We start from the raw sequence: 25,340 nt of genomic DNA on the forward strand, positions 1-25,340 counted from the left end.
TGCCTTCCTCTCCAGACAGCAGTGGGAGCCAGACTCAAGACCTTCTGGCAAGCTTGGGAGAGCAGAGGTGCAGACGCTCAGTCTGTGAAGTGGCTAAGGGAGGGATACAGAATTCCGTTCTGCCGCAGTCCCCCTCTAGCTACATCTCCCATCAACCTCTCTCCCAACTACAAGGAGAAGGACAAGAGGCTAGCGTTGCAACAAGAGGTGTCGCTCTTGCTACAAAAGGAAGCGGTAGTCATAGTCCGGGATCATCAATCCCCGGGCTTCTACAACCGTCTCTTCCTGGTAGCGAAGAAGACAGGAGGTTGGAGACCGGTGCTGGACGTCAGTGCTCTCAATGCTTTTGTCACCAAGCAGACGTTCACGATGGAGACGACGAAGTCGGTCCTAGCAGCGGTCAGGAAGGAGGACTGGATGGTCTCGTTAGACCTGAAAGACGCGTACTTTCACGTCCCCATCCATCCAGACTCCCAACCTTTCCTAAGGTTCGTCTTTGGAAAGGTTGTGTACCAGTTCCAAGCCCTGTGCTTTGGCCTAAGCACGGCACCTCTTGTGTTTACCAGACTGATGAGGAATATTGCCAAATTCCTTCACTTGGCAGACATCAGAGCCTCCCTCTATTTGGACGACTGGCTTTTAAGAGCTCCAACAAGTCGTCGCTGTCTGGAGAATCTCAGATGGACTATGGATCTGACCAAGGAATTGGGCCTCCTGGTCAATATAGAGAAGTCCCAGCTCGTCCCATCCCAGACCATTGTCTATCTAGGTATGGAGATTCAGAGTCGAGCTTTTCGGGCTTTTCCGTCGGCCCCAAGGATCAATCAAGCCCTAGAATGCATCCAGAGCATGCTGAGAAGGAACCGATGTTCGGTCAGGCAGTGGATGAGTCTAACAGGGACACTATCATCGCTGGCCCAGTTCATCGAGTTAGGGAGACTCCACCTCCACCCCCTTCAGTATCATCTAGCTGCTCACTGGAGAAAGGACATGACACTAGAGGCGGTCTCAGTGCCTGTTTCCGAAGAGATGAGGTCTATGCTAACGTGGTGGAAGAACAGCATTCTTCTCAAGGAAGGTCTGCCATTAGCTGTTCAGACCCCCGACCACCGTCTCTTCTCGGACGCATCGGACACGGGCTGGGGTGCGACACTGGACGGACAGGAATGCTCGGGCACGTGGAATCAGGAGCAAAGGACACTTCACATCAATTGCAAGGAGTTGTTGGCAGTTCATCTGGCCTTGATAAACTTCAAGTCCCTCCAGCTAAACAAGGTGGTGGAGGTGAACTCCGACAACACCACAGCCTTGGCTTACATCTCCAAGCAAGGAGGGACTCATTCGAGGAAGTTGTTCGAGATCGCAAGGGACCTCCTCATTTGGTCAAAAGATCGAAAGCTTTCGCTGGTAACGAGGTTCATTCAGGGCGATATGAATGTCATGGCAGATCGCCTCAGCCGGAAGGGTCAAGTCATCCCCACAGAGTGGACCCTTCACAAGAATGTTTGCAGCAGACTATGGGCCCTGTGGGGTCAGCCCACCATAGATCTATTCGCTACCTCGATGACCAAGAGGCTCCCGATGTATTGTTCTCCGATTCCAGACCCAGCAGCAGTTCACGTGGATGCCTTTCTGCTGGATTGGTCCCATCTCGACCTGTATGCGTTCCCGCCGTTCAAGATTGTCAACAGGGTACTTCAGAAGTTCGCCTCTCACGAAGGGACACGGTTGACGTTGGTTGCTCCCCTCTGGCCCGCGAGAGAATGGTTCACCGAGGTACTGCAATGGCTAGTGGACGTTCCCAGGACTCTTCCTCTAAGAGTGGACCTTCTGCGTCAACCTCACGTAAAGAAGGTACACCCAAACCTCCACGCTCTTCGTCTGACTGCCTTCAGACTATCGAAAGACTCTCAAGAGCTAGAGGCTTTTCGAAGGAGGCAGCCAGAGCGATTGCCAGAGCAAGGAGGACATCCACTCTCAGAGTCTATCAGTCTAAATGGGAAGTCTTCCGAAGCTGGTGCAAGGCGAATGCAGTTTCCTCAACCAGTACCACTGTAACCCAGATTGCTGACTTCCTGTTACATCTAAGGAACGTAAGATCTCTATCAGCTCCTACGATCAAGGGTTACAGGAGTATGTTGGCAGCGGTCTTCCGCCACAGAGGCTTGGATCTTTCCACCAACAAAGATCTACAGGACCTCCTTAGGTCTTTTGAGACCTCAAAGGAACGTCGGTTGTCCACACCAGGCTGGAACCTAGACGTGGTTTTAAGGTTCCTAATGTCATCAAGATTTGAACCGCTCCAATCAGCCTCTTTTAAGGACCTCACATTAAAAACTCTTTTCCTCGTTTGCTTAGCAACAGCTAAAAGAGTCAGTGAGATCCACGCCTTCAGCAGGAACATAGGTTTTACATCTGAAACGGCTACATGTTCCTTGCAGCTCGGTTTTTTGGCTAAAAACGAGCTTCCTTCCCGTCCTTGGCCTAAGTCGTTCGAGATCCCAAGCCTGTCCAACTTGGTGGGGAACGAACTAGAGAGAGTACTTTGCCCAGTAAGAGCTCTTAAGTACTATTTAAGACGGTCAAAGCCATTACGAGGACAATCAGAAGCTTTATGGTGTTCTATCAAGAAGCCTTCTCTACCGATGTCTAAGAACGCAGTTTCTTACTACATCAGGCTTCTGATTAGAGAGGCACATTCTCATCTGAGGGAAGAAGACCTTGCTTTGCTGAAGGTAAGGACACATGAAGTTAGAGCTGTCGCTACTTCAGTGGCCTTCAAACAGAACCGTTCTCTGCAGAGTGTTATGGATGCAACCTATTGGAGAAGCAAGTCAGTGTTCGCATCATTCTATCTCAAAGATGTCCAGTCTCTTTACGAGAACTGCTACACCCTGGGACCATTCGTAGCAGCGAGTGCGGTAGTAGGTGAGGGCTCAGCCACTACATTCCCATAATCCCATAACCTTTTTAATCTTTCTCTTGAATACTTTTTATTGTTGTTTTTTGGGTTGTACGGAAGGCTAAGAAGCCTTCCGCATCCTGGTTGATTTGGCGGGTGGTCAAATTCTTTCTTGAGAAGCGCCTAGGTTAGAGGTTGTGATGAGGTCCTTTAGTTTGGGTTGCAGCCCTTTATACTTCAGCACCTAGGAGTCGTTCAGCATCCTAAGAGGACCGCTAGGCTCAGTAAGGAAGACGTACTTAAAAAAGGCAGAGTAATAGTTCAAGTCGACTTCCTTACCAGGTACTTATTTATTTTATGTTTGTTATTTTGAATAACTGCTAAAATGAAATACGGGATACTTAGCTTCTTTGTTAACATGTATGCTGGTCTCCACCCACCACCCTGGGTGTGAATCAGCTACATGATCATCGGGTAAGATTAATATTGAAAAATGTTATTTTCATTAGTAAAATAAATTTTTGAATATACTTACCCGATGATAATGAATTTAAGAACCCTCCCTTCCTCCCCATAGAGAACCAGTGGACCGAGGAGAAAATTGAGTTCTTGTTGACAAGAAGTACTTGAGTACCTACTCACAGATGGCGCTGTTGTGTACACCCCCACCTGTATAGCGATCGCTGGCGTATCCCGACCTTAGATTTCTGTCGGGCAACGGAGTTGATAGCTACATGATCATCGGGTAAGTATATTCAAAAATTTATTTTACTAATGAAAATAACATATTTTTTTATACTAGTGCCATGAAAGCTAGCGACAGTTCTGTGTCTGAAGATTAGTCCGATAGCCGATCGGTCAACCTTGGAACCTCTTCAGAGTATTGCCCTGGTTCAGTGCGCAGTCCAGCACAAGGATACTTAGGGAATAAGGAGCTTCCCACTGAGGTTATGCATAAAAATAGTGGAGGAGGTACCTGTGGAAACAAAAAACACCAAGCCTGAGTCCCCATTCAGTTGTAATCAGCCTAGTTCTCTCACGAGACACGATGCATCTAGTCTAAGATAGTGGTTTCATGATAAGCCTGGAATGAAATGTCGAATGATTTGCCCTCTACCCTTTTTTCTTCCCACTTTTTAGATGGCAGATGCTGGTGAGCTTTATAACCAAGCAACCTTTCTTTTCTAACAAGGTTTAAAGGTTGTTCATGATTAGTAGAGTCAAGGGACAGGACAATGCTTTAGAGATTGACCATGGATACATATGGTCAGTCCCCAAGCTCCCTCTCCATCTAGTTCCAGGGAGGGTCAGGCAATGGCTGCTGATGACTCAGTAGGTAGACCTAAGGCTCCCCCAAGCTCATAAGGAGGGTGAGGTTGCAGACAGTACTAGAAACTATCGAGCTTGAGCAGGTGTCGAACTCCTGTCCAACGGATTGTGTGACAGGGATATTTCCAATAGGCTACCACAACCCCTGCTAGGAATTACCGGTACTTCCCATCCTCTAGAATGTATTCAGCCAATTCTTAGATGCCTTTACTTTCTGACAACATACTCTATACAAGAATATCGGTTCTGTGACCGATTACAGTACTGTACTACTGTATTTACACTTGATATGAGCCTACACATTTGCTGAATAGTCTGGCCCATTCTTTACACATTCTCCTCTTTCCTCATACACCTGACAACACTTAAGATAAACAAAAAAATTTTCTTCACTCTTGGGGTTAATTATTTCACTAATTGTTCGGTTGTTATTTTCCACTCAAGGTAGAATAGACTCTTATGCTATGGTAAGCAGGTCTTCTAGGAGGACACTCTTGGGTATTGTTATAGCCTCTGTACAATGGTCTTCCACTGTTTAGGGTTAGAGTTCTCTTCCTTTCTTCACTGGGCTATTTTCCCTGTTGGAGTCCTTAGGCTTCTAGCATCCTGCATTTCCAACTAGGATTGTAGCTTAGCTAGTAATAATAATAATAATATCTGCGTCATCTACATGCTAAGATCGTTTGGAAGTTGGCAGGAGTCATCACCATCGCTCCTATACAGAACCAGGTGCTCTGACATTTCTCAGGAAAGTTAAACCAGCCTGATCTGGGTACATGGGACTTTCTACCCAATGAGGATGAGGATATTAAAGGATGATGGTGTTACTCAAATCTGAGTCCTGTTAGTTATATTTCCTGCCTCAGCCACCCTGCAAAGCTCAAAAGTGCTAGTCTAGCCAACTGACGAAAGTTGTAATTATCATCTTAAATTTTAACCGTTGTTGCAGCTTTGTTGAATTCATACTCCTATTTAGGACTGAGTTGTATCGTTAGGAAAAATATAAATTACAGTACGCTACTTCTAAGATATGTGATATTGTAAACAATTTTCACAGCTCATCATATTTAATATTCTGTCATTTTGTTTACTTTCTTAACTTTATTAAACAGCAAGTCAATGCTATGGAAATAACACCAGATCGTCAATTATTAGCAGCTGCTGGCTACCAACACATACGGATGTATGACATAAACTCATCTGCTCCAAACCCAGTCATAAACTATGAGGGTATTAGCAAAAATGTCACGGCTGTAGGCTTTCAAGAAGATGGTAAATGGATGTATACTGGAGGAGAAGACTGCACAGCCAAGATCTGGGATCTAAGGTAGTACAGTAGTATCAATATAAATTTTTTTAATCACTTTCTTCTATTTACAAGACTTTACTTTGTTCTTTATTGGTTTCATCTCAAGCTAAATTTGTTCATATGCATATGCAAACCTTTATTACTTTCAAATAGGGATGTATTCAGTGGATCTGGAAGGACTATCGAATTGTTAACAAGATAGTTGGTTAATGGCTGGTGGTGCGATGGTAAAGCCCTACCCACCCTACTGTCACAGAGTAGACACTTTTTCTTTGGCTGCAGCAGGTGCCAACATATTATAGCACTGCTCTTGCAACTGTTGGGTCTTTTCTTATATTCATTTGTGATAAGTGTTGGTTTTTTGTTTTTATTTATTCCTACACAAATACAAACTCTCTTCCTTTGATAGGCATATGACTTCAACAAAGCTGGAGTGGCTATTAAAACTTTAACCAAGTAGTAATAATTAATGGCAGGGGGTTGCAAAGCCTGCCCACCTGTCAGTCAGCTAGGTATTCACTTTTGACTTCGGCCTCAAACACTGCATTACTTCACATGTACTTTTGCTGCTACCCAAATTTTGGCTGTTTTAGTTTTGTTCTGTAACTGAAATACAAACCACGCTATTTAATATGGGTTATTACTTCGGCGGAGCTGAATGACGAGCCATTAGATTTTTAACGAGGGTTTACTACCCCACCGCTAGTTAGCGGGAGGTAGGGAGGGGTAGCTTGCTACCCCCCCCCTTCACACACACCGGTGAATACTTCACTTTTACTTTTGGCTCGGGCAGAGGACAGACCTGTCTGCTCTCTCCCTCGCTTTGACTGCCATTAATCTGTTTTGCTTTTTCTTTCTCAGAGTGTGTGAAGTTGGCCTCTATCATCATGCGTACGTGTCCTGGTTTACCTGATCGCCCTTGTAGGACCTTTCTGTCGGCGGTAGACACGGATCCTCACACCTTGTGTCCTCATTGTAGGGGCCAACGGTGTGAAAAGGGTAATGTATGCGGTGAGTGTAGGGAGTGGTCTACCTCCCAGTAGGAGAGGTTTGCCCGGTGCCGGAAGAAGAAATCCAAAAGGGATATTTCTCTTTCAAAGGCTTCTTTAAAGAGAGAAAATCACAAGGCCTCTTCTTCTGTTGCCCCAACCTCCTCCGAAGCTCCCACTCGATCGGTCTCTTCCGAGAGACCGTCGAAGGGGAGCGTAGACCGTTGTTCTGTTGACCGATCCCGGGGTACGGGAGAGGTAGTTGCCTCCCATAGCGAGGCAGCTGCCCCTCCTCCCTCGGTGGAGGATATTGATTTCCCTGTACCTAACCGTGATTTGTTGCAGCTTTGGTCTTCCTTGGGGCTTCAGGGTTCGCCCTCCAAGGAAGTCCTGTTTGATATGATCAAGCTGGGAGCAGCTGTTAAACAATCGCCGGCGATAGCAGACGTAGATCCTCTGTCTATCGTCGACGTTGTTATAACGGAGGCCTCCGGTGTGTCGGATCAAACTGCTCCTGTTGTTGCTGAGGTAGCTGAAGGGTCTGATTCCCCCCTCCGAACATCTTTCTAGGGCGGAACTTAGTCCCTTGGTCTCTCCTGCTGGTGATTCTCCCCCCCGGGGGAGTTCACTTACAGAGACTCCTCTGCGGAGGCCCTACGAAGGTCAGCTTGCTGATTCCACGGCCCCTAGAGGGCATATAAGGCGGAAGGCTCGTCCTCCCCTTCGCCGTAGAGGTCTTCCTTCTCCTCACAAGGGAGTTAGGAGGCGCCTTTTCGGCTCGTCGTCCCCTCAGTCCTCTGCTGAGGAGACTCACCGTTCTCCGATCCTGCCAGCTACCACCTTAGACCTCTCCGAAGATCGTTCGCGATTTCCCTCGGTGGAAGGTCGTCCTTCGGGACCCCCTGACCTGTCACCCTCCAGACCTGCTGTCCTGCCATCACCCTTCAAGGATGCTGATCCTGTCATTGTACAGGCACCGGTCCATTCGGGGCACAAGGGACTTGAGTGCAAAACTGTGCTTCAGTCCCTTAAGCGCCAGGCACCCCCTGCACGCCGTCTTGCTGCGGTTCCTGACCTAGTGCCATTGCACTCCCTTGCGTGCGTGCGCGCTCCTGCACCTGTTCATGGGCGCCAGGTTAACCCTGCGCACCCACGATCTCCTGCGTGCCCTCCTGCGGTTTCTGTTTTAGCGCGCCAGGGCTCTCTTGCGCACCAGAGCCCTCCTGCAGTTCCTGCGACAGCGCCTAAGCGCTCCCCTCTTCGTCAGCGCTCTCCAGGGCCCCAGCACCCTTCTGGAGTTAAGCGCATTGCAGTAGTTCCTGACACAGCGCGCAAGCGCTTACCAACGCGCCAGCGCTCTCCCACAGCCCAGCGCGCAGTACAGGAGGTACCTAAGTTAGCGCACGGGCGCTCACAGGTACCCCTGCCTCCTTCTAAACTGTGCACCCCTGTGCGCCCGTATCCTGTTGCGCGCCACGAGCACCCAGCCCAGCAGCGCACACCTATGCGCCCGAATCCTGTTGCACACCCTGCGCTTCCATCGCAGCAGCGCACGCCAGTGCGCCCGATTCTGGTTGCGCGCCCGGTTCTGGTTGCGCGCCCTGCGCGCCCATCCCAGCAGCACACGCCCTTGCGTCCGCATCCTGATGCGCGCCCACGATCCCCTGTGCGCCCAGCGCGCCCTCGTTCACCTCAGAGGGCAGTTCCTGCACCACCTGCGCATCGTTCTCCTACGCGCCAACGCGTAAGCTCACCCTTGCGCACTCACGAGGCTGCGCAATCGCGCCCTTGCCCCGTGCTTCCTGACTCACGCGCTCCACGCCCACGCGCTCCACGCCCACGCGCTAGGAATATTTCTCCTGCGCACGCGCGCCCCATAATTTCGCCCGCACGGGCTCACCAACAGGTTCCTGCGCGCCCCGTACACGCGAGCTGAAGGTTGCTCATGCTCCAGCTCCTTTCTTGCCTTCAACACCGCCCCACATTCCAGCTCCTGCGCGCTGCACACCCTCGCCGTCACCTGTACGCGCCCTCGCCCTCGCGCGCGGTCACGCGCGAAATTCTTGTACCACACGTTCCTGCCGCGCGCGATCCATGGCAGGGCTCATCGCGCGACTACCAGCGCGATCCCGCACGTGACCTCTTGGGGCTTCAAGCGGACAGATCTTCTCGTTCCCCCCCTCGCAGGCGCAGAACAGCGCGCTCGCCGGAGGAGGGGAGGCTTTCAGACAGGTCTAAGGACTCTCTTTCAGCTCAGGCGAACCCTCGTTTGTCGACTCCTCCCCGGGATTGTTCGATCCCCTTCCCTCCAGAGGGAGTGTCTGACAGCGTGACTGTCAGCTTAAGCCCTGATTTGGTACCATAGTCAGAGCTCTCATGCAGGCTTTTAAGCCTGTGTTCTCTGAACTAGGTCACAAAGCAGTGGCTACCTCGTCTCCCCTTAAGAGGAAGAGAGGAGTCCCCTCCGTGGTGACTTCTCCGAGGGCTAAGCTGTCTCCTCGGAAATCCTTGCGCAAGGCTCCTTCTCCTCCCCAGACTTTCTCTCCCTCCCCTACGGATGAGGATTTCCCATCCTCAGGGGAGTCGGATGAGCCGGTCCGTTCCCCATCGCACCAATGGGGGAAACTCCGCCTCTCCCTGAGAAGTCTCCTCACGCCGGACTGGAGAAGAGCCTGCATCCATCGTTGGTAGAGTCCTGTATCCCTCCCAGGTGGGAGCCGAAGGACTCGAAGACTTTGCTGAAGTCTTCTACAAGGATAAGACAGGAACCAGCTAGACCTTCAGAGAATGTCCACGTGTCCCCCCAGGAAGAGCCTCTGGGGACTGGAGACTTTGCTGCTAGCCCTTCGGGAGGAGAGCATCAAGAGTCAGAACATGCGTTTTGGCAAGTTCTGACCCTCATGAGAAATCTCAACGGGTTTCCGGACCCTGAGATTCCTCCTCGTGAGGGGAAGGACACGGTCTTGGACCGAGTCTATGGCACCCAGAAGCCCTCTAGGGCCAGTGCAGCCTTGCCCTGGTCACAAGGGATGAAGAGTACCAGAGACAAGGTTGAAGGCCAGCTCTCCGAGCTTGCCTCCTCCAACAGATCCAGCGCCGGTAACAAGCTCCTCCCTTCTCCTCGAGTCTATCAGAGGAGGTACTTTGAGATCTTAGAGGAGACTTGCTTGAGTCTTCCCATTCACCATTCTGTGGAAGAACTTTACCGGGGGAGTCCCTCTTGAGAGACTTTCCAACCGGCAGATTTCGTATTCTGCCACTGAGATCCTAAGCCAGGAGAAGGTGGCGAAGTGTGCCATGCAGGCAACTTCATGGCTTGACATCTGGCTGGGGTTTCTGGGCATCCTGGTGCGTTTTGAGGACCTGTCCAAAGAAAGCACCAGGAAGGCACTGGAGACTTTCTTACTCTCTGGCACGCGGACCATTGAGTTTCTGGCCCACCAAGTCTCGAGCTTGTGGGCCAATACGATCCTGAAACGTCGAGACGCAGTTGCCGAGAGGTTCCACCAGAAAGTCCCCAGTTCCGACGTTAGCAGGCTCAGACACTCTTCTGTGCTTGGTAAGAGTCTGTTTGAGCCTAAGGACGTGGAGCTAGCCGCTGAGAGGTGGAGGAAGTCCAACCAAGAGTCCCTCCTCCACAGGGCCCTGACATCTAGGCCCTACAAACCTCCAGCAACTCAGCAGCTCCGTCCAGCTTAGAATACGAAAAAGACTACAGCAGCGAAGCCAGAGGTGTCTAAGCCCTCTCCCGTCAAGGACAGTAAGGGCAGGAAGTCCTCCAGGGGAGGTAAAAATCCTAGAGGGAGCGGCCGTGGCCGTAAACGCTAGGATTGGCAGTCCCCCTGCATGTCCACCAGTGGGGGGATACCTACAAAGTTGCGCGACAAGGTGGCAGCAAGTCAGGGCAGATACCTGGACGATTTCCGTGGTCGCGCAGGGTTATCGCGTCCCGTTCACATCCTCTCTACCACCCCTGACAGCGAGGCCAGTGTCATTGAGCTCCCTTACCATGGGATCGGTAAGGGGCAAGCCCTCCGGGCAGAAGTCGAGACCATGTTGAAGAAGGACGCTCTCCAAGAGTTGGTAGACGGGTCCCCAGTCTTCTACAGTCGACTCTCTCTTTTAAAGAAGGCGTCTGGAGGCTGGAGACCAGTCATCGACCTTTCGACCTAAACGGGTTTATCAGACAGACTCCGTTCAGCATGGAGACGGCAGACACGGTCAGACTTGCAGTGAGACCGCAAGACTTCATGTGTACACTGGACCTGAAGGACGCGTACTTCCAGATCCCAGTCCATCCGTCTTCCAGGAAGTACCTAAGATTCTGCCTAGACAACAAGATCTACCAGTTGAAGGTGCTGTGCTTCGGTCTCTCCACAGCTCCTCAAGTGTTCACCAGAGTGTTCATCACCCTGATTTCATCGTCGGCTCACAGGATCGGTATCCGTCTCCTCCGTTACCTGGACGACTGGCTGATCCTAGCAGACTCGGAGGCAACCCTTCTTCGCCACCGAGACAGGGTTCTCGAGCTTTGCCAGGATCTAGGGATCATGGTAAATCTCGAGAAGTCCTCTCTGCAGCCCTCTCAGAAACTGGTATACCTAGGCATGGTCATAGACACCAATCTCCACTAAGCCTTCCCATCAGACGACAGGATAGCAAGGCTGAGGAAGGTCGCAAGGCCTTTCCTCAAACGAGAAGAACTTCCAGCCCAAATGTGGTTACGTCCCCTCGGCCACCTCTCTTCCTTGGTCCATCTGGTTCCCAATGGTCGCCTCAGAATGAGATCCCTCCAGTGGCGACTCAAGTCTCGGTGGAATCAAGGACACGATTCCCCTGACTTTCTGATCCCTATGGGTCCTGCAGAACAGACGGACCTTCGGTGGTGGCTAGCAGACAAGAACTTACGAAAGGGAGTGGATCTTCTCGTCCTTCCCCTGGATTTGATGTTGTTTTCGGACGCATCAGAGATAGGGTGGGGGGCCCACGTTCTGAACCACAGGACCTCAGGCCTGTGGTCAGAATCAGAAAGGTACCTTCACATAAACCTGCTGGAAATGAAGGCCGTATCTCTGGCACTTCAGAAGTTCCATCAGGTCCTGGCGGGCCACTCTGTGGTGGTGATGAGCAACAACACCACAGTAGTGGCTTATATCAACAAGCAGGGAGGAGCTATCCCATCTTACAGTAGAGATACTGAGATGGTCCGAAGCCCAATCGGTCACACTTTCAGCTCGCTTCATTCCAGGCAAAAGGAATGTACTCGCCGACAGTCTGAGCGAGCGACGCAGATAGTGAGTACCGAATGGTCTTTGGATCCTCAAATAGCCAACAAAGTTCTGACTTTGTGGGGTTCCCCGACTGTGGATCTGTTCACTACAGCGCTGAACTTCAAGCTCCCGGTGTACTGCTCCCCAGTCCCGGACCCCAAGGCTCTCTGGCAAGATGCCTTCCAACAACGGTGGGACAACATCGACGTTTATGCCTTTCCCCCGTTCTGTCTGATGAGGAGGGTACTCAATAAGACCAGAATATCGGTCAATCTATCAATGACCCTAATAGCTCCGCTATGGCATCACGCAGAGTGGTTTCCGGACCTTCTGCAACTCCTGATGGAGCCTCCGAGAGAACTCCCTCCACGTCAAGAGCTACTCAAACAGCCACACGCCAACATCTTCCACAAAGCCATAGCTTCACTTTGACTTCACGCCTGGAGACTATCCAGCACCTCCTCGCTGAGAGAGGATTTTCGCAACAAGTTGCGAATAGGATGTCTGGACACCTGCGCAGGTCATCCACAGGGGTCTACCAGGCGAAGTGGCGAGTCTTTTGTGGTTGGTGTCGTGGAAGGGGTATCTCTCCTCACGATGCCACTATTCCAGCAATAGCGGAGTTCTTCGTGTATTTGCGGGAAGAAATGCGCCTTTCAGTCTCGGCGGTAAAAGGCTATCGCTCTGTCTTAAGGAGTGGACATTTCTTCCTCGCAGGAATTTTCTCTACTCATACGGAGTTATGAGTTTACCTGCCCTCAGTCGGAAGTGAGACCTCTTCCATGGAACGTGGTTCGAGTTCTCAGGTCTCTGAAGAGACCTCCCTACGAACCATTACGCCAGGCTTCAGATCGCCACCTTACTTGGAAGACGGTGTTCCTGCTAGCTTTGGTCGCGGCCAAATGAGTCGGCGAACTCCTTGGTCTCTCATACGACATCGCCCATTCAAGGGGATGGGGGGAGGTAACGTTCAGATTCGTCCCTGAGTTTGTTGCCAAGACTCAGAATCCGGGAGTGCCGGACCCTAGGTTCGACTCTTTCCAGGTTTCGAGTCTTCGTTCTGTAACAGATGACCCAGACCATCTCCTACTGTGCCCAGTAAGGAGTCTGAGGTTGTATCTTAAAAGAACAGATGCAGTTCGTCCCCAAGTGCGAGCCTTGTTTGTGAGCACTGGGAAAACGAAGAGGAGGGTCACCAGGAATATCATCTCAGCTCGGATTCGCAAGGTAATACACCTAGCCTTGAATCCTGACCCTCCTCCGTCACGTCGCCCCAGAGCGCATGATGTCAGGGGCATATCTACGTCCCTGGCCTTCAAAAAGAACTATTCAGTGACGCAGGTTCTGCAAGCTGGGGTGTGGAAGCGTCAGACGACCTTCACAGCCCACTACCTGCAAGACGTGACACACAGGAGACTTGATACGTTTTCTATCGGCCCTGTGGTGGCTGCACAACAGCTGGTCTAACCTCAGGCTCCTTAATGGACAGGTAGCAGAAGGTTGAGGGCATTGTTACCTGGTTTTTAGTCTGCATGAATGAAAAGGTTTGTCTGGTCCTTATTCTTTTCTTCATCCTCTCCTCCCTTGGAGAAAGCAGCATCCTGGGTTCTCGGCACAGCTGACCTCAAACCACTGCAGGTAAACCATGCTCCCTTGTGTTCCTAGTATTAAGATTAATACTGTCGCGTCCCCATACCCTGACGAGGTGGTATTGGGAGAGTCCTAGCCTAGATTTCCATCTGAAGAACTCCAGGTCAACTTCCTAGGACAAGTCACTCTTCTCACCTTCACACACAGCTTATATAGGCCGCAGCAGTTGCACAGCAATGCTAGCGATGTGCAGGGACTCCTTATTTCCAGAGTACTTACACACTCAAATATGGAGTCCCCGGGCAAAGCCGAAGCCAGTATGGCAGGGACTTACCACCCTTCCTAAGGGGTGAGTCACCCATATTAAATAGCGTGGTTTGTATTTCAGTTACGGAACAAATGCCAAATTCGTAGATAATTTGTATTTTTCCTAACTATGCAAACCTTAGCTATTTAATCAAACTTGCCTGCCAGCCCTGTTCCCCGTGAAAGTCCTACCTCTAAGCAAAGTGAGCTAAATCACAGGTGTGTGAGGGGGGGGGTAGCAAGTTACCCCTCCCTACACCCCCCCCCCCCCCCCCCCCGCTAACTAGTAGTGGGGTAGTAAACCCTCGTTAAAAATCTAATGGCTCGTCATTCAGCTCCGCCGAAGTAATAACCCATATTAAATAGCTAAGGTTTGTATAGTTAGGAAAAATACAAATTATCTACGAATTTGTCATTTTTTCATGCTCTTTTTAGATAAGTGAATAAGTGCAGAGACAAGCTGTTGTATTTTGAGTAAACCTGGATAAATTATTGAAAGGTGCAAGGATATGCAGTTGTTTTCTGTATAAGCCCCTAATGTGGGACAGGTTAATGTTTAATTGTGCTATTGATCTCATTATCCTTGTGCCTTTTGTAGGGGAATTACTGTTCTCAGACATCTCTTCACCATGCCTGACTATGACAACGATGCCAACCGAAACCTAAGGAATATGGTCTTCCTTGGACATTACCAGGACTTATAAAGCTGCTCCCTCTGTGTATCCATGACTCCTACTTCTCTCCATGTAGGTGCTGAAAAGAGTGTCACCTGCTGGTGTTTTCTTTGTCACTTTTGAAGACTCCATTGTGGCCCCTCTTCCTCAGTGGGAGCATCATCATTTGTTTCCAAGACCTTGACCCTGAGAAAGCTGGCAAGAAGAGACTTGCATACTCCTCCTCCTCCTCAGTCTTTTCTTTGTCAGAGTTATAGGTGCTGCTACTTCTAAGAAAAAGAAATCATCGAAGAAGTCAAGGAAGACAGGTCGACAGGAGTCACACAAGACTATCTGATCTCTCCCCGGTTATTTGTGAGAGAGAAGGTACAGTACCGAGTATCAACTATGCCTGGGAAGGTGTCTTGGTATGCGATACAGGGGCTGAAGCTAAGGCTAACAGTCTTTAGGTCAGGAAGATGCGATCAGTATTTTTATCTTGCTTTATCTTGTTGTTCAAATAATCTCTCATCTCTTACTAAAGAGAGAGGAATAGAGGCGGTGTGGTATCGACAACCAACCTAGACTGAATAAGTCTCTTGGTATATGATACAGGGGCTTACGAACTAACCACATGCTTTGTTAATTGGGATTAACGGTAGTGCACATTGCCTGTTCCTTTCCCTGGATGATTGAGGTATACATCGGTGTCTCTCTATAAATATAAATATAAATTTGGCTTGTGGTGGTGTGAGAGGCACCAGCAAAAGATCTCCATTATCAGAGGGATGAGACATTTTATTACGTGAGTGGGATCAGGAGTACGATCCTTGGTCACCAAATGATTTTATTATCATGTGTTTATTCTCTGTGACCCTCGGGCCAACGTTAATGCTGTCACGTGTGAGAGAAGATCACGTATCACTTGTTCTTTCCATTCATGGCCAGTCTGTGTGCTCGTGCAACAGGGAACAAGAACAATTGGCCACCCAGGACTGCTATCAAAGCTCTCATGAGCTCTGAGATACTCCATTGGCTGCACGTGATAGGTGGCAAGGTTCTTCACCATCAAGTGACTGGTACAGTATGCCCATGACACCAGATGTCACGCTCACTTTTACGCTCCACAGAGGTTCAAGCTCGCTATACTTTGTTAGTCTCCTGGGGTTATGAGGGCCAAAGGCAGTTCTGGTTCTGAAAGGGAGGCTGATCATTGAGTCTTTGAGAGGAATGTCAGATAAAGATCTGACTCTAGTCAGTCTTTTTGGCAAAGCTAGTTTGTAAGCTTTTGACATACAGTGCCTGTATTTTGTTACTAGTTATTCTGAAAGAGAGAAAGATTTCTTTTTAGCTTGTTCATAAGTTCATGGCCAAGACGCTGTACCGGCAGACCACTGTACAAATCGGCTTGTGCCTTAATTTAAAGCAACATAATTAGACCTCATTGACCTTGGAAATTGCCAGCAGGCATTTTTTTTATCCAATCATATTTCAATAATTCCAAAATTCAAAAAGGGTAATGAGAACATCAGGCATGGTACAGATGTTCTGGGTTTAAGCAGCTCAGACATGAAAATGCCAACATATACCTCCAAGAGCGACTTGGTCCTTTTAACACAAGTGATTCTTTTGATGGCATGAAAAGCCTTAAATTCTTAATATTATACACTTTACCCTTCAAAGGGAGTTTACTTCATGTTTATTTAATAAAGGACTGCTTGATGACTTACGGCCATTGTACAGTAATCTAATGGTGAAATTGTAATAGAATGCATAATAGCATGTTTTGCATACAGTACTTTATAATACAATACTCAAAACATGATCGGCACCCGTGGGATTCCCTGTCTATTCAACCATGTGGTTCCCCACCAAGTGATGTTCTGTCCTGTTGCCCTCAATAAAAAAGATGAAATTGTCTATTGAAAAGAAGAATGTGATATAACCAGTGTGTTCCGACTTCAGAGACTTCGAGTAATGTAAGTACAGCTATATTTTTTGTTAATATAACATACAGTATAATATATTGAGTTGAGTGATTGAGATAATTAAAATAATATAAAAATACTCGCTAGTATGTACAGCACAGTCACATACCACTTGCCAGAACAGAGGAGTAATGAAATAAATGTTAACTTGAGAGCAAAGCAAGCCATGGTGGATCAAAAACTAGTTAACTAAGGGAATTAGATAATTAGAATACATAACGTCAAAATTCTCGCCCAGGTAACTGGTGTGCACAGTACATCTATGTACCACTTGCTAGAACTGAGGATCAGTGAAATACTATAATGTTAAATTGCGAGCGAAGCGTGCCATGACGGAGTAAATACCAGGCGAGCTAAGTGATTAATTAGATAATTTAAATAAAGCCAATATACTCTCCCACCTGGCCTATGTGCGTAGCACAATATGTAACCTACCACTTGCCAGAACAGAGGAGTAGTAAAAGAAACTTAAATTGAGAGTGAAGCGAGCCATGGCCGAGCAAAAACTGGTGAGTGATTAGATAGTGTTAATTTTCTGGACCAATATTATTATCATTATTTTTGATATTATTATTATTATTAACTAAGCTACAACTCTAATTGGAAGAGCCGGATTCTATAAACTCAAGGGCTCCAACAGGGAAAAATAGCCCAGCGAGGAAAGGAAATAAGGAAATGAACTACAGGAGAAATAATGAACAATTGATATACTGTACTGTAAAATATTTTAAGAATAGTAACATAAATAAGCTTAGAGAATGGTCATTGCAGTGCGACAGCTACTGCTGCAAAGGACTATCAAATGGGAAGAAAACTCCCATTCTATGCATGCAGGAGCCTGGACTGTTGTCATACAAAGACCCCAGCCACCCATTAAGATACTACTTCCAGTGATTTATGGGGTCCTTTGACTGGCTACAGTAATGTATTGGATCCCGTTGGAGCCCCTGGGTTTATAGCATCGTGCTTTTCCAACTTGGGTTGTAGCTTAGCAATTAATAATAATAATAGGAAGTCCTAGAGAACATGTTTCTCCGACCAGACGACCTTCAGCAGTGTGTGGATTCCCTCCTGTCTAGGCCAGTGCTGCTTCTCATTGGAGTTGAGTCCCTCTAGCTGACCGCTCTGCCTAGAAGTAACTCCTCCATTGTGCTTAGAATGGGTTGGTGTCTTCCTTTCATATTTGTCTTTATGGTTAGGTCCGACACTGCTGGTGTTTCTCCCTAATAAAGATGCAGTGATATCTTGGTTTACGAGTTTAACTCATTCCGGGTGCGAGTTCACAAGTTTAAGTGCTAGGAAGTTAAAAAATATTTTTCATGAGAAATAAAGAAAATTCACTTGATTCATTCCATTAGCTCATAAATGCACAAATACAGTAATTTTAGAAGGTTTGTAATATTAAATATTGAACACTTTATAAGCCCTCTCATCAGAAATAAATACAAATTAATAATTCACAATAAAAAAATAGAAATATTGACAAATTAACTTGCACTTTATCTATGAGGAGAGTCGGGGGTGGCGTGAGTGAGGAGGAGGAAGTTGTGGTGGTGGTTGTGGTTACTGCTTAGTGGGATAATCTCCCTTCATGAGAACCAGTAAAATATTGGGAGGTCATTCTCGAATAACGTTCAGTATTAGTAACTGCGTCACTTGATTTACGCTTTCTAGACACTTGGTTCTCGTTTTTCACTTCCTTCAACTTTCACTAGGAACTTATTTAAAGATAACTGCATTTACCTTTTCTTTTAAAATGGTATGAAAATGCAACATCACATTGTTAGTAAATCGATTAAAGGCTAGCTATCATGAAGCCATATCTGGGTGATGTTTCTACATCTCCCTAATTAGGTTTGTCACTCTATCCCTTTTCTTCTGATAAAATCTCTTCCAGAACCTCTTTTTGCTGTTCCTTATGCAACTCTAACAGCTTCTTAGGTGTTAGTGGCACGCCATGTTCCTCAAGAAGAATGTTGATGTTGTCCTTGTCCACTTTCAGTCCTTTTGACTTTTCCAAGGACAATATTTCATCATCAGCTGCCCCCTGCATGGCTTCGAATCCTTCAAAATCATGTTCAGCAATGCATTCAGGATACAGTTTCCTCCACACACAATTGAGGGATCTGTTGGTGATCCTTACTGAGCTTTGTTAATTTTTTTGAGACTTGACATTGTGGAAAGGTTCTTTCTAAAACTCTAGTAGGGTGAGCATGGTCTCTTTGGTTACCTTGAAGCATCAATTGAATATTGCCTTTGTTTATGGCGTTTTTAAATTAGAGATCAATTGCTGATCCATGGGTCGGAGTATGAGAGCGGTGTTGGGCAGCAGGAACTTGATCCTAATGAATTAGAAAACCTTCATTATGTCGACTTCATTGGCTGGAGGATGTGCAGGAAAATTGCCCTTAAGTAACAAGGCTTGTAGTAGTTCTTCTCCATAAGGTAATTTTTGACCTCAGGACCAAAAACCTCTTTAACCCATTTCACAAACAATATGAGAGTCACCCAAGCCTTGTTGCTTGACCATCACATAACATTTAGTTGCTTCTTCTGCGCTTTTTATGTCTTCAAGGCTCTTGATTTCTTGGAGTGATACACAAAGAGAGGTTTGATTTTGCAGTCAACACTGGCAATAGCACAGAAAAACACAATTACACAGTCTTTCATGGCCTTGTGACTGGGAATTGCCTTTACTTCTGCTGTAACAAAATTCCTCCTGGACTTCTTCCAAAAAGACTGGTCTCATCACAATTGAACACTTCTTGCGGAATGTAAGATTCAGAATCCACACACTTTTTGAATTCTGAAAGGAAGGCCTACGCTTCCTTGACATTGGAGCTTGCAGCCTCACTGTTTTGCACAACACTGAATGCCAGTTCTTCTCATGAAATTCTCAAACCAGCCCTTGCTTGCCTTGAATGTCTGGTAATTCTTCTATACTCAACGCAGCAAGAAATGTACGATAGGGAGGGCAGCTTGTTTTAAATGGATTCTGCTACTGGTGCCACATCTTTATAGATCACCGGCTTGCTCTCCAACCCCTCTCCTTACTCTCTGTCTCTCACTCTATTTGCATAGTCTTCCAAGAAATACCTGTTCATGATGTAGACAACTGCTTAGATTGTCTATGAAAGTGGCCATACGGCGAGCATGAAACAGGTTAATATTTCATCCTGAGAGTGTGCGTGGAGCAGTGTTCAGCACCAGTATCTGGCATAAGACTGTAGGAGGGCCCCCTCCCATATGTCACGTTCAAGAGGTAAGAAACCTTTATATTGAAAACATTCTTCAAATTTTACCTCAATGGTGGTGTGGAAGAAAAGTTCAAATAATTTTGGTTATAAAACAATTTTGGAAATACACAAATTTATATAGAAAGAAAGAGAGAAGGAAAGACAGGTAGAGGATAATGAGGTTGAAGAGAATTGGAGAAAGAAGGCAAGCCAGTGATCTTTGGAGACGTGGCACCAGAAATGGAATCTTTTTAAAACCAAGTGCTCTCCCCCTATCATCCATTTCTTGCTGTATTAAGTACTGTATAACTGCTTTTCATTCATCCAGGTAAGCAGCAAGTTTTCAACATTTTCAAGAACAAAAGGCTTTTGTTTCATCAATGTCTGCACTCCTTTCGCAACGTAAATGAATTTGATCTCTTTGTTCGTCACCAGGGAGATAGACTTAGGGAAGTGCAATGTCCCAGCACACTGATGACTGGCCTGCTGGGTATAACCTCAGAGTTCTTCGGTCCCGGCGAAAGTCATAGCTTAAATCCTCTCCAGTGGTAACTGTTCCTGTCGGTGTGAGCAGGGATTCCCCGGACTTATGTGTCCGATAGGATCAGAGGGTGAGTGGACCCTCTCTCTCCTTCCCCACTGTTGATGCTCTTGGGTGAGGCATCAAAAGAAAAGGGGGGGTTCCTCACCTGTCATGACACATGGCCTCAGCTATAAGCCAACATATGGGCAGTGCCACACAAGTCTGCCCGGATTAGAGTGCTAGGTTGCGGGTTCCTAATCTCTTCCAATAACTCCCTTCTTGTCTTGGTGGTAGAATACCGTTCAAAGATAATTTGAGCATGGCATAGAACACCCGTTCAAAGAAATTCTTTGCATGACTACTGTTCGTCTAGCCGTTAGAAGATGGAATTAGACATGAAGCAACAACATGGTCATCTGTAACCCGATTCAGTGCGGGCAAGGCGAACTTCCTAACAGTCATTCTGACTAGGCGGACTCAGAGAGTGGGTTTCAAGGAATCTTTCGCTCTCTCAATTAGCCAACCAAGTCTTGACACCGGTGGGATTTGAGGACAAGATGTATGATCAGGACGTCTCATGTCCAGAAGTTTTCTAAAGTACTGTTAACCAGTAGAGGGTAACCACCCCAACTTGCAGATTACAACGCATTCCCTCAACCTGAGTATGATCAGTGAGCTTTGGGTCTGCGAAGTTTGACAAATAGAGCTGCCCCTCTCAAGGGTAAACACCTTTCTCGTTTGCGAGTTAGATCTTGCCTTGAGTAGTCACATCTGCTCAGTGCGAGGAAAAGTGTTGGATTCCTCCTTGACTCTTTCCAGCCCGTCGGAGCGAGGCTCTTTAGACCGAGATGATGAGGCAGTACGAAGGCTGTGCTTAGTCTCAATCCCTCGCTGTCGTGTACAGTAGACGTCTTCCAGCTTTGCCAAGCTGGAACCTTCAGGTTCAGCGCTGAGGGTTCCTTTAAGAACCAAGCATGCTAACGCACACGGGATCATAATTATCGGTAGTGACTCTTAATGTTGGACTGCCCGAGACTACTCGTCAAACTTCTGCCGCCAGTGCACGTGCTTCGTCTCATGTTCTTCCAGCTCTTTGACTAGTAGACCCTAGTCCAGCGAGAAAGACATGCAATGTGGAGGTGTGAGAGAGAGCGAACTTTTCTCGCTGACGAGGGTTTACATGAACCAGGTTGGTCGCAAATCCCAATTTGTGGTTGAGTAGACCCTCTTGACCAAGTAGACCTAAGTCCAGTGGGAAAGTCATATACAATGTGCGAGGACAAATTTCTCTCGTTGACGAGGCATACGTGAACCCGTGCGTTTGCACAGGGAATAACATGCAAACACTTTCCTGGTAGCAGTCCTCTGCTTTGGCAGTTAATGATTGCTTTGCATTAGCAAATGCCACCTTGTGACCACCTGTTCGTCCGGAAGGGAGAGCGCACTCTCTCATGATGGAACCGCCTACCGCAGTAGCTTTCCTGGGAGTAGAAGTATATCCATATCACTTAAAAAGAACTACTCTGTGGTGCAGGTACTTCAAGCGAGTGTGTGGAAGTATCAGATGACCTTTTCTACCCACTGCTTGCAAGACGTAACCCACAGGAACATGGAGACATTCTCTTATTGGTCCTGTGGTGGCTGCACAACAATTGGTTAAACACCTCAAGCTTCTTGATTGGACAAGTAGCTGGCAGTTGAGGGTAGACATTAATCCGGGATGAAGGACAAGAGTGACGGGCCTCATCTTTCCTTCATCTTCCCCTCTCTTGGGGTACAGCACCTTTGGTACGCTGCAAACTGGCCTCCTCCGTATGCAGGTATGAACCATTTTCCTTGTGTAACCTGTTAAATGTTTATATATTTGTTGCGTCCCCATTCCCCTACCGAGGCGGGGATCGGGCAATGTCCAATGGCTAGGTCAATGGAACCCTACTACTTCAAGAATTCTTACCTGTACAAGTCAAAGTGCTTACTGTAGTTATCACACAATCAAACTGATTGCTTAGGCTGTTATCTCGCTCTTACGTATAAGAATTTAGAGAAGTATCATGGTGATTCCTCTATAAAGCTCTTGCAAAGCACTTAGGAACACCTCGGGTCAAAAACCTGTCAGTTGGTTAGTACTGTACTTCCACCCACCTAAGAGTGAGTTTTAACTTATAAAGAGTGGAGCCACCTTCCTTGTTCCAGTACAGGACCAGGAAGGATATTATGTCCGAGGAAGAAAAGAACCTTCCAGTCTGGTTCTAAGGACTCCTGTTTAATGGATGGTGGTTTGTTAACATGTACGAACAAATGAAAATTTTTTGAACTAATATGTAGAAACCTGAGTCCTTTATATTGAAAACTTCCCATCTCAGCCACCCCTCTCGGTCCTGAGCCTAAGGTCAAAGGGAAGAGTCTTTGACAGGTATGTGGGTGGCACTACTCACCTATGCAACCTAAGTGCTGAAGACATACGGTATCTCTATTTTGATGAACTTGGGTGTCTACAGCTAGGAAAAATATAAAGCTTAAAATTTTTCATATGATGTCTTATATTTATATAACTTAATTCTATTATGCCTTTTGACTTGAAGTGCTCTCACTTGTTATATTTATATAACTTAATTCTATTATGCCTTTTGACTTGAAGTGCTCTCACTTGTATACTGTAATTGAGAAAGCACCTTAACTGAAATGACATAAAAGTATTGAAATATTCAAAACAAAATACAGCACAGCATACTTGGTTATAAAAAGTGGGAGAGAAAGTTAAGACTGATGCTGTTACATAAGTAAATTTGCTACTCCTTGTGTAATAATGGGTGAATTTGCTACCCCTAGTGTTATAATGGATTTTTGTCTTTTCCAGTAGTTGCTGTTCTACAGTATATCTGGTGTTATATAACTGAATGCTTTCCTGTACATTATTTGGTGTTATATAACTGTGAACACTAAGTTTTTTTTCTGATCATGTAAGGACATACTGGCTAGAAGTATCATTAAGAGGGCCAACAATTATTTTATATTTTCAACTGTAGCTAATGTGTCAGTTACCTAACACCATTGAATGCTGTGGTCTGACTATATTGTTGTTATGATTCATTAAAATCCATTGTGATAACACTAGAAATGTAGAATATCTTGAAGGTTGATAATATTAAATTCTTTTTTCTAGATCTCGGAATTTGCATGTGTCAAGAATATTCCAACTTAATGCCCCTGTGAATTGTGCCTGTTTACATCCAAACCAAGCTGAATTGTTTGTTGGAGATCAGTCTGGTGTAATACATATATGGGATGTCAAAACAGAGAATAATGAACAGCTGGTAAGTTTTTTATGCAAGTATTGTAAATATATAACTTTTTTTTTGAGGAATTTATATTCTTTTTTTACAAAGATATTTGTTCTGTAACTGACATACAAACCTCGCTATGTAATGGGGGTTATTACTTTCGTCGTAGCTGAAATGACGAGCCATTAGAATTTTAACGAGGGTTTACTACCCCACCACTAGTTAGCAGGGGGTAGGGAGGGCAGATTGTTACCCCCCCCTCCCTCACACACCAGTGTTTGAGCTCACTTTGCTCTCGGCTCGGGTGGTAGTCGGACGTGTCCGCTCCCACCCTCGCCTCTCTAACAGTCATTAATGCCTTTTTGCTTTCTCTTCTACAGGTGTGTTTGTGAAGTTGGCCTCTGCTATCATGCGCAAGTGTCCTGGATTACCCGACTGCCCTTGTGGTACGTTTATGTCGGCGGTCGAGACGGACCCTCACACCCCTTGTCCTTATTGTAGGGGCCAACGGTCTGATAGATCTAATAAGTGTGGTGAGTGTAGGGAGGGGTCTACCTACCAGTGGGAGAGGTTTTCTCGGCGACAGAAGAAGTCCAGGCGGGATATTTCTCCTTCGAAGGTTTCTTTGAAAGGAGAAAATCCCAAGGACACTTTTTCCGCTGCCCAAACCTCCTTCGAAGCTCCGGCTCGATCGGTTTCTTCCGAGATACCGTCGAGGGGAAGCGTAGGCCATAGTTCTATTTCCCGACCTCGGGGTTCGGGAGAGGGCGTTGCCTCCCATAGCGAGGCAGCTCCTCCTCCTCCCCCGGGGGAGGAATTAAATATTAATGTAAACACTAATGATTTATTGCAGCTTTGGTCTTCCTTGGGGCTCGAGGGTTCGCCCTCCAAGGAAGCCTTGTTTGATATAATCCGGTTGGGTGCCGCTGTCAAGCAATCGCCGACTTTGGCAGAGGTTGATCCTCTGTCTATCGTCGACGTTGTGGTGGCAGAGGCTTCCGATGCGGTATCTTCGACCTCTGCAACTGCTCAACCTGCTGTAGCTGAAGGCTTAGTTTCTCCCTCTGCTCAACCTTCGAGGGAGGAACTAAGTTCAACAGTCTCTCCTGCCGGTGATTCTCCCCCTCGGGGAAGTTCACTCCCAGAGACTCCTCTTCGGAGGACTGCTGACGGTCAGCTCGCTGACCCTACTGCCCCAGAGGGCGCATACGGCGTAAAGCTTGTCTTCCTCTTCGCCGGAGAGGCCTTCCTTCACCTCACAAGGGTGTGAGGAGGCGCCTCTTCGGTCCGTCATCGCCGCAGTCCGCTGCAGAGGAGCCTCGTCATCGATCTCTGACTGTTCCTGCTACAACCTTGGACCTCTCTGCGGATCGTTCGCGATCCCCTTCGGTGGAAGGTCGTCCTTACAAAGGACACACCGACCTTCCACCCGTCAGACCTGCTGACCTGCCATCGCCGTTCCTGGCTGCTGATGCGCTGTGTGCGCCTACCCATCCTGTTTTTGTGAAACAGGCAACGGTCCTTTTGGGGCAACAAAGGCGTAAGCGCAAATTGGCGCAAACGTCCCTTACGCGCCAGCACGCACCTGCTGCCGACGATCCTGATGAAGCGCGTCAGCGCTCACCGTTGCCTGATGTCCTTGCTAAAGCGCACCAGCGCTCTTCTGATCGCCAGCACGTCACTGCGCGTCAGCGCTCACCAACGCGCCAGCGCTCTCCTGCGCGCCAGTGCTCGCCTGCGCGCCAGCGCTCTCCGTGCCAACGATCTCCTGCACGCCCATGATCTTCCGATCTAGGCACAGTAGGGAAGTTTAATGCTTCCCCTGCTCGTCAGTGCTCGCCAACGTGCCGTCGATCTTCACCTGCGCGCCATCCCTCGCCAGCATGCATTCGCGCGCAGTCACCCATACGCGCCCACGAGGTTGCGTGCCCACGCTCATCTCCCCAGCCTGATGTGCGCACACA

The 25,340-nt window shown here is 47.5% G+C and overlaps 1 protein-coding gene across 2 annotated transcripts in view; it reads left to right on the plus strand.

Moving 5' to 3' along the window:
* LOC137630624 (target of rapamycin complex subunit lst8-like) overlaps positions 1-25,340 on the plus strand; it is a 224,782-nt gene that overhangs the window by 130,383 nt on the left and 69,059 nt on the right. For both annotated transcript variants that reach the window (XM_068362229.1, XM_068362228.1), the window contains exons 2-3: positions 5,344-5,558; positions 23,259-23,409. In XM_068362229.1, coding sequence (XP_068218330.1) covers positions 5,356-5,558; positions 23,259-23,409 — 354 coding nt within the window. In that variant the 5' untranslated portion in view covers positions 5,344-5,355. The remainder of the gene's footprint in view (positions 1-5,343; positions 5,559-23,258; positions 23,410-25,340) is intronic.

The sequence above is a fragment of the Palaemon carinicauda genome, chromosome 38 (assembly GCF_036898095.1).
Source record: "Palaemon carinicauda isolate YSFRI2023 chromosome 38, ASM3689809v2, whole genome shotgun sequence".
NCBI lineage: Eukaryota > Metazoa > Arthropoda > Malacostraca > Decapoda > Palaemonidae > Palaemon > Palaemon carinicauda.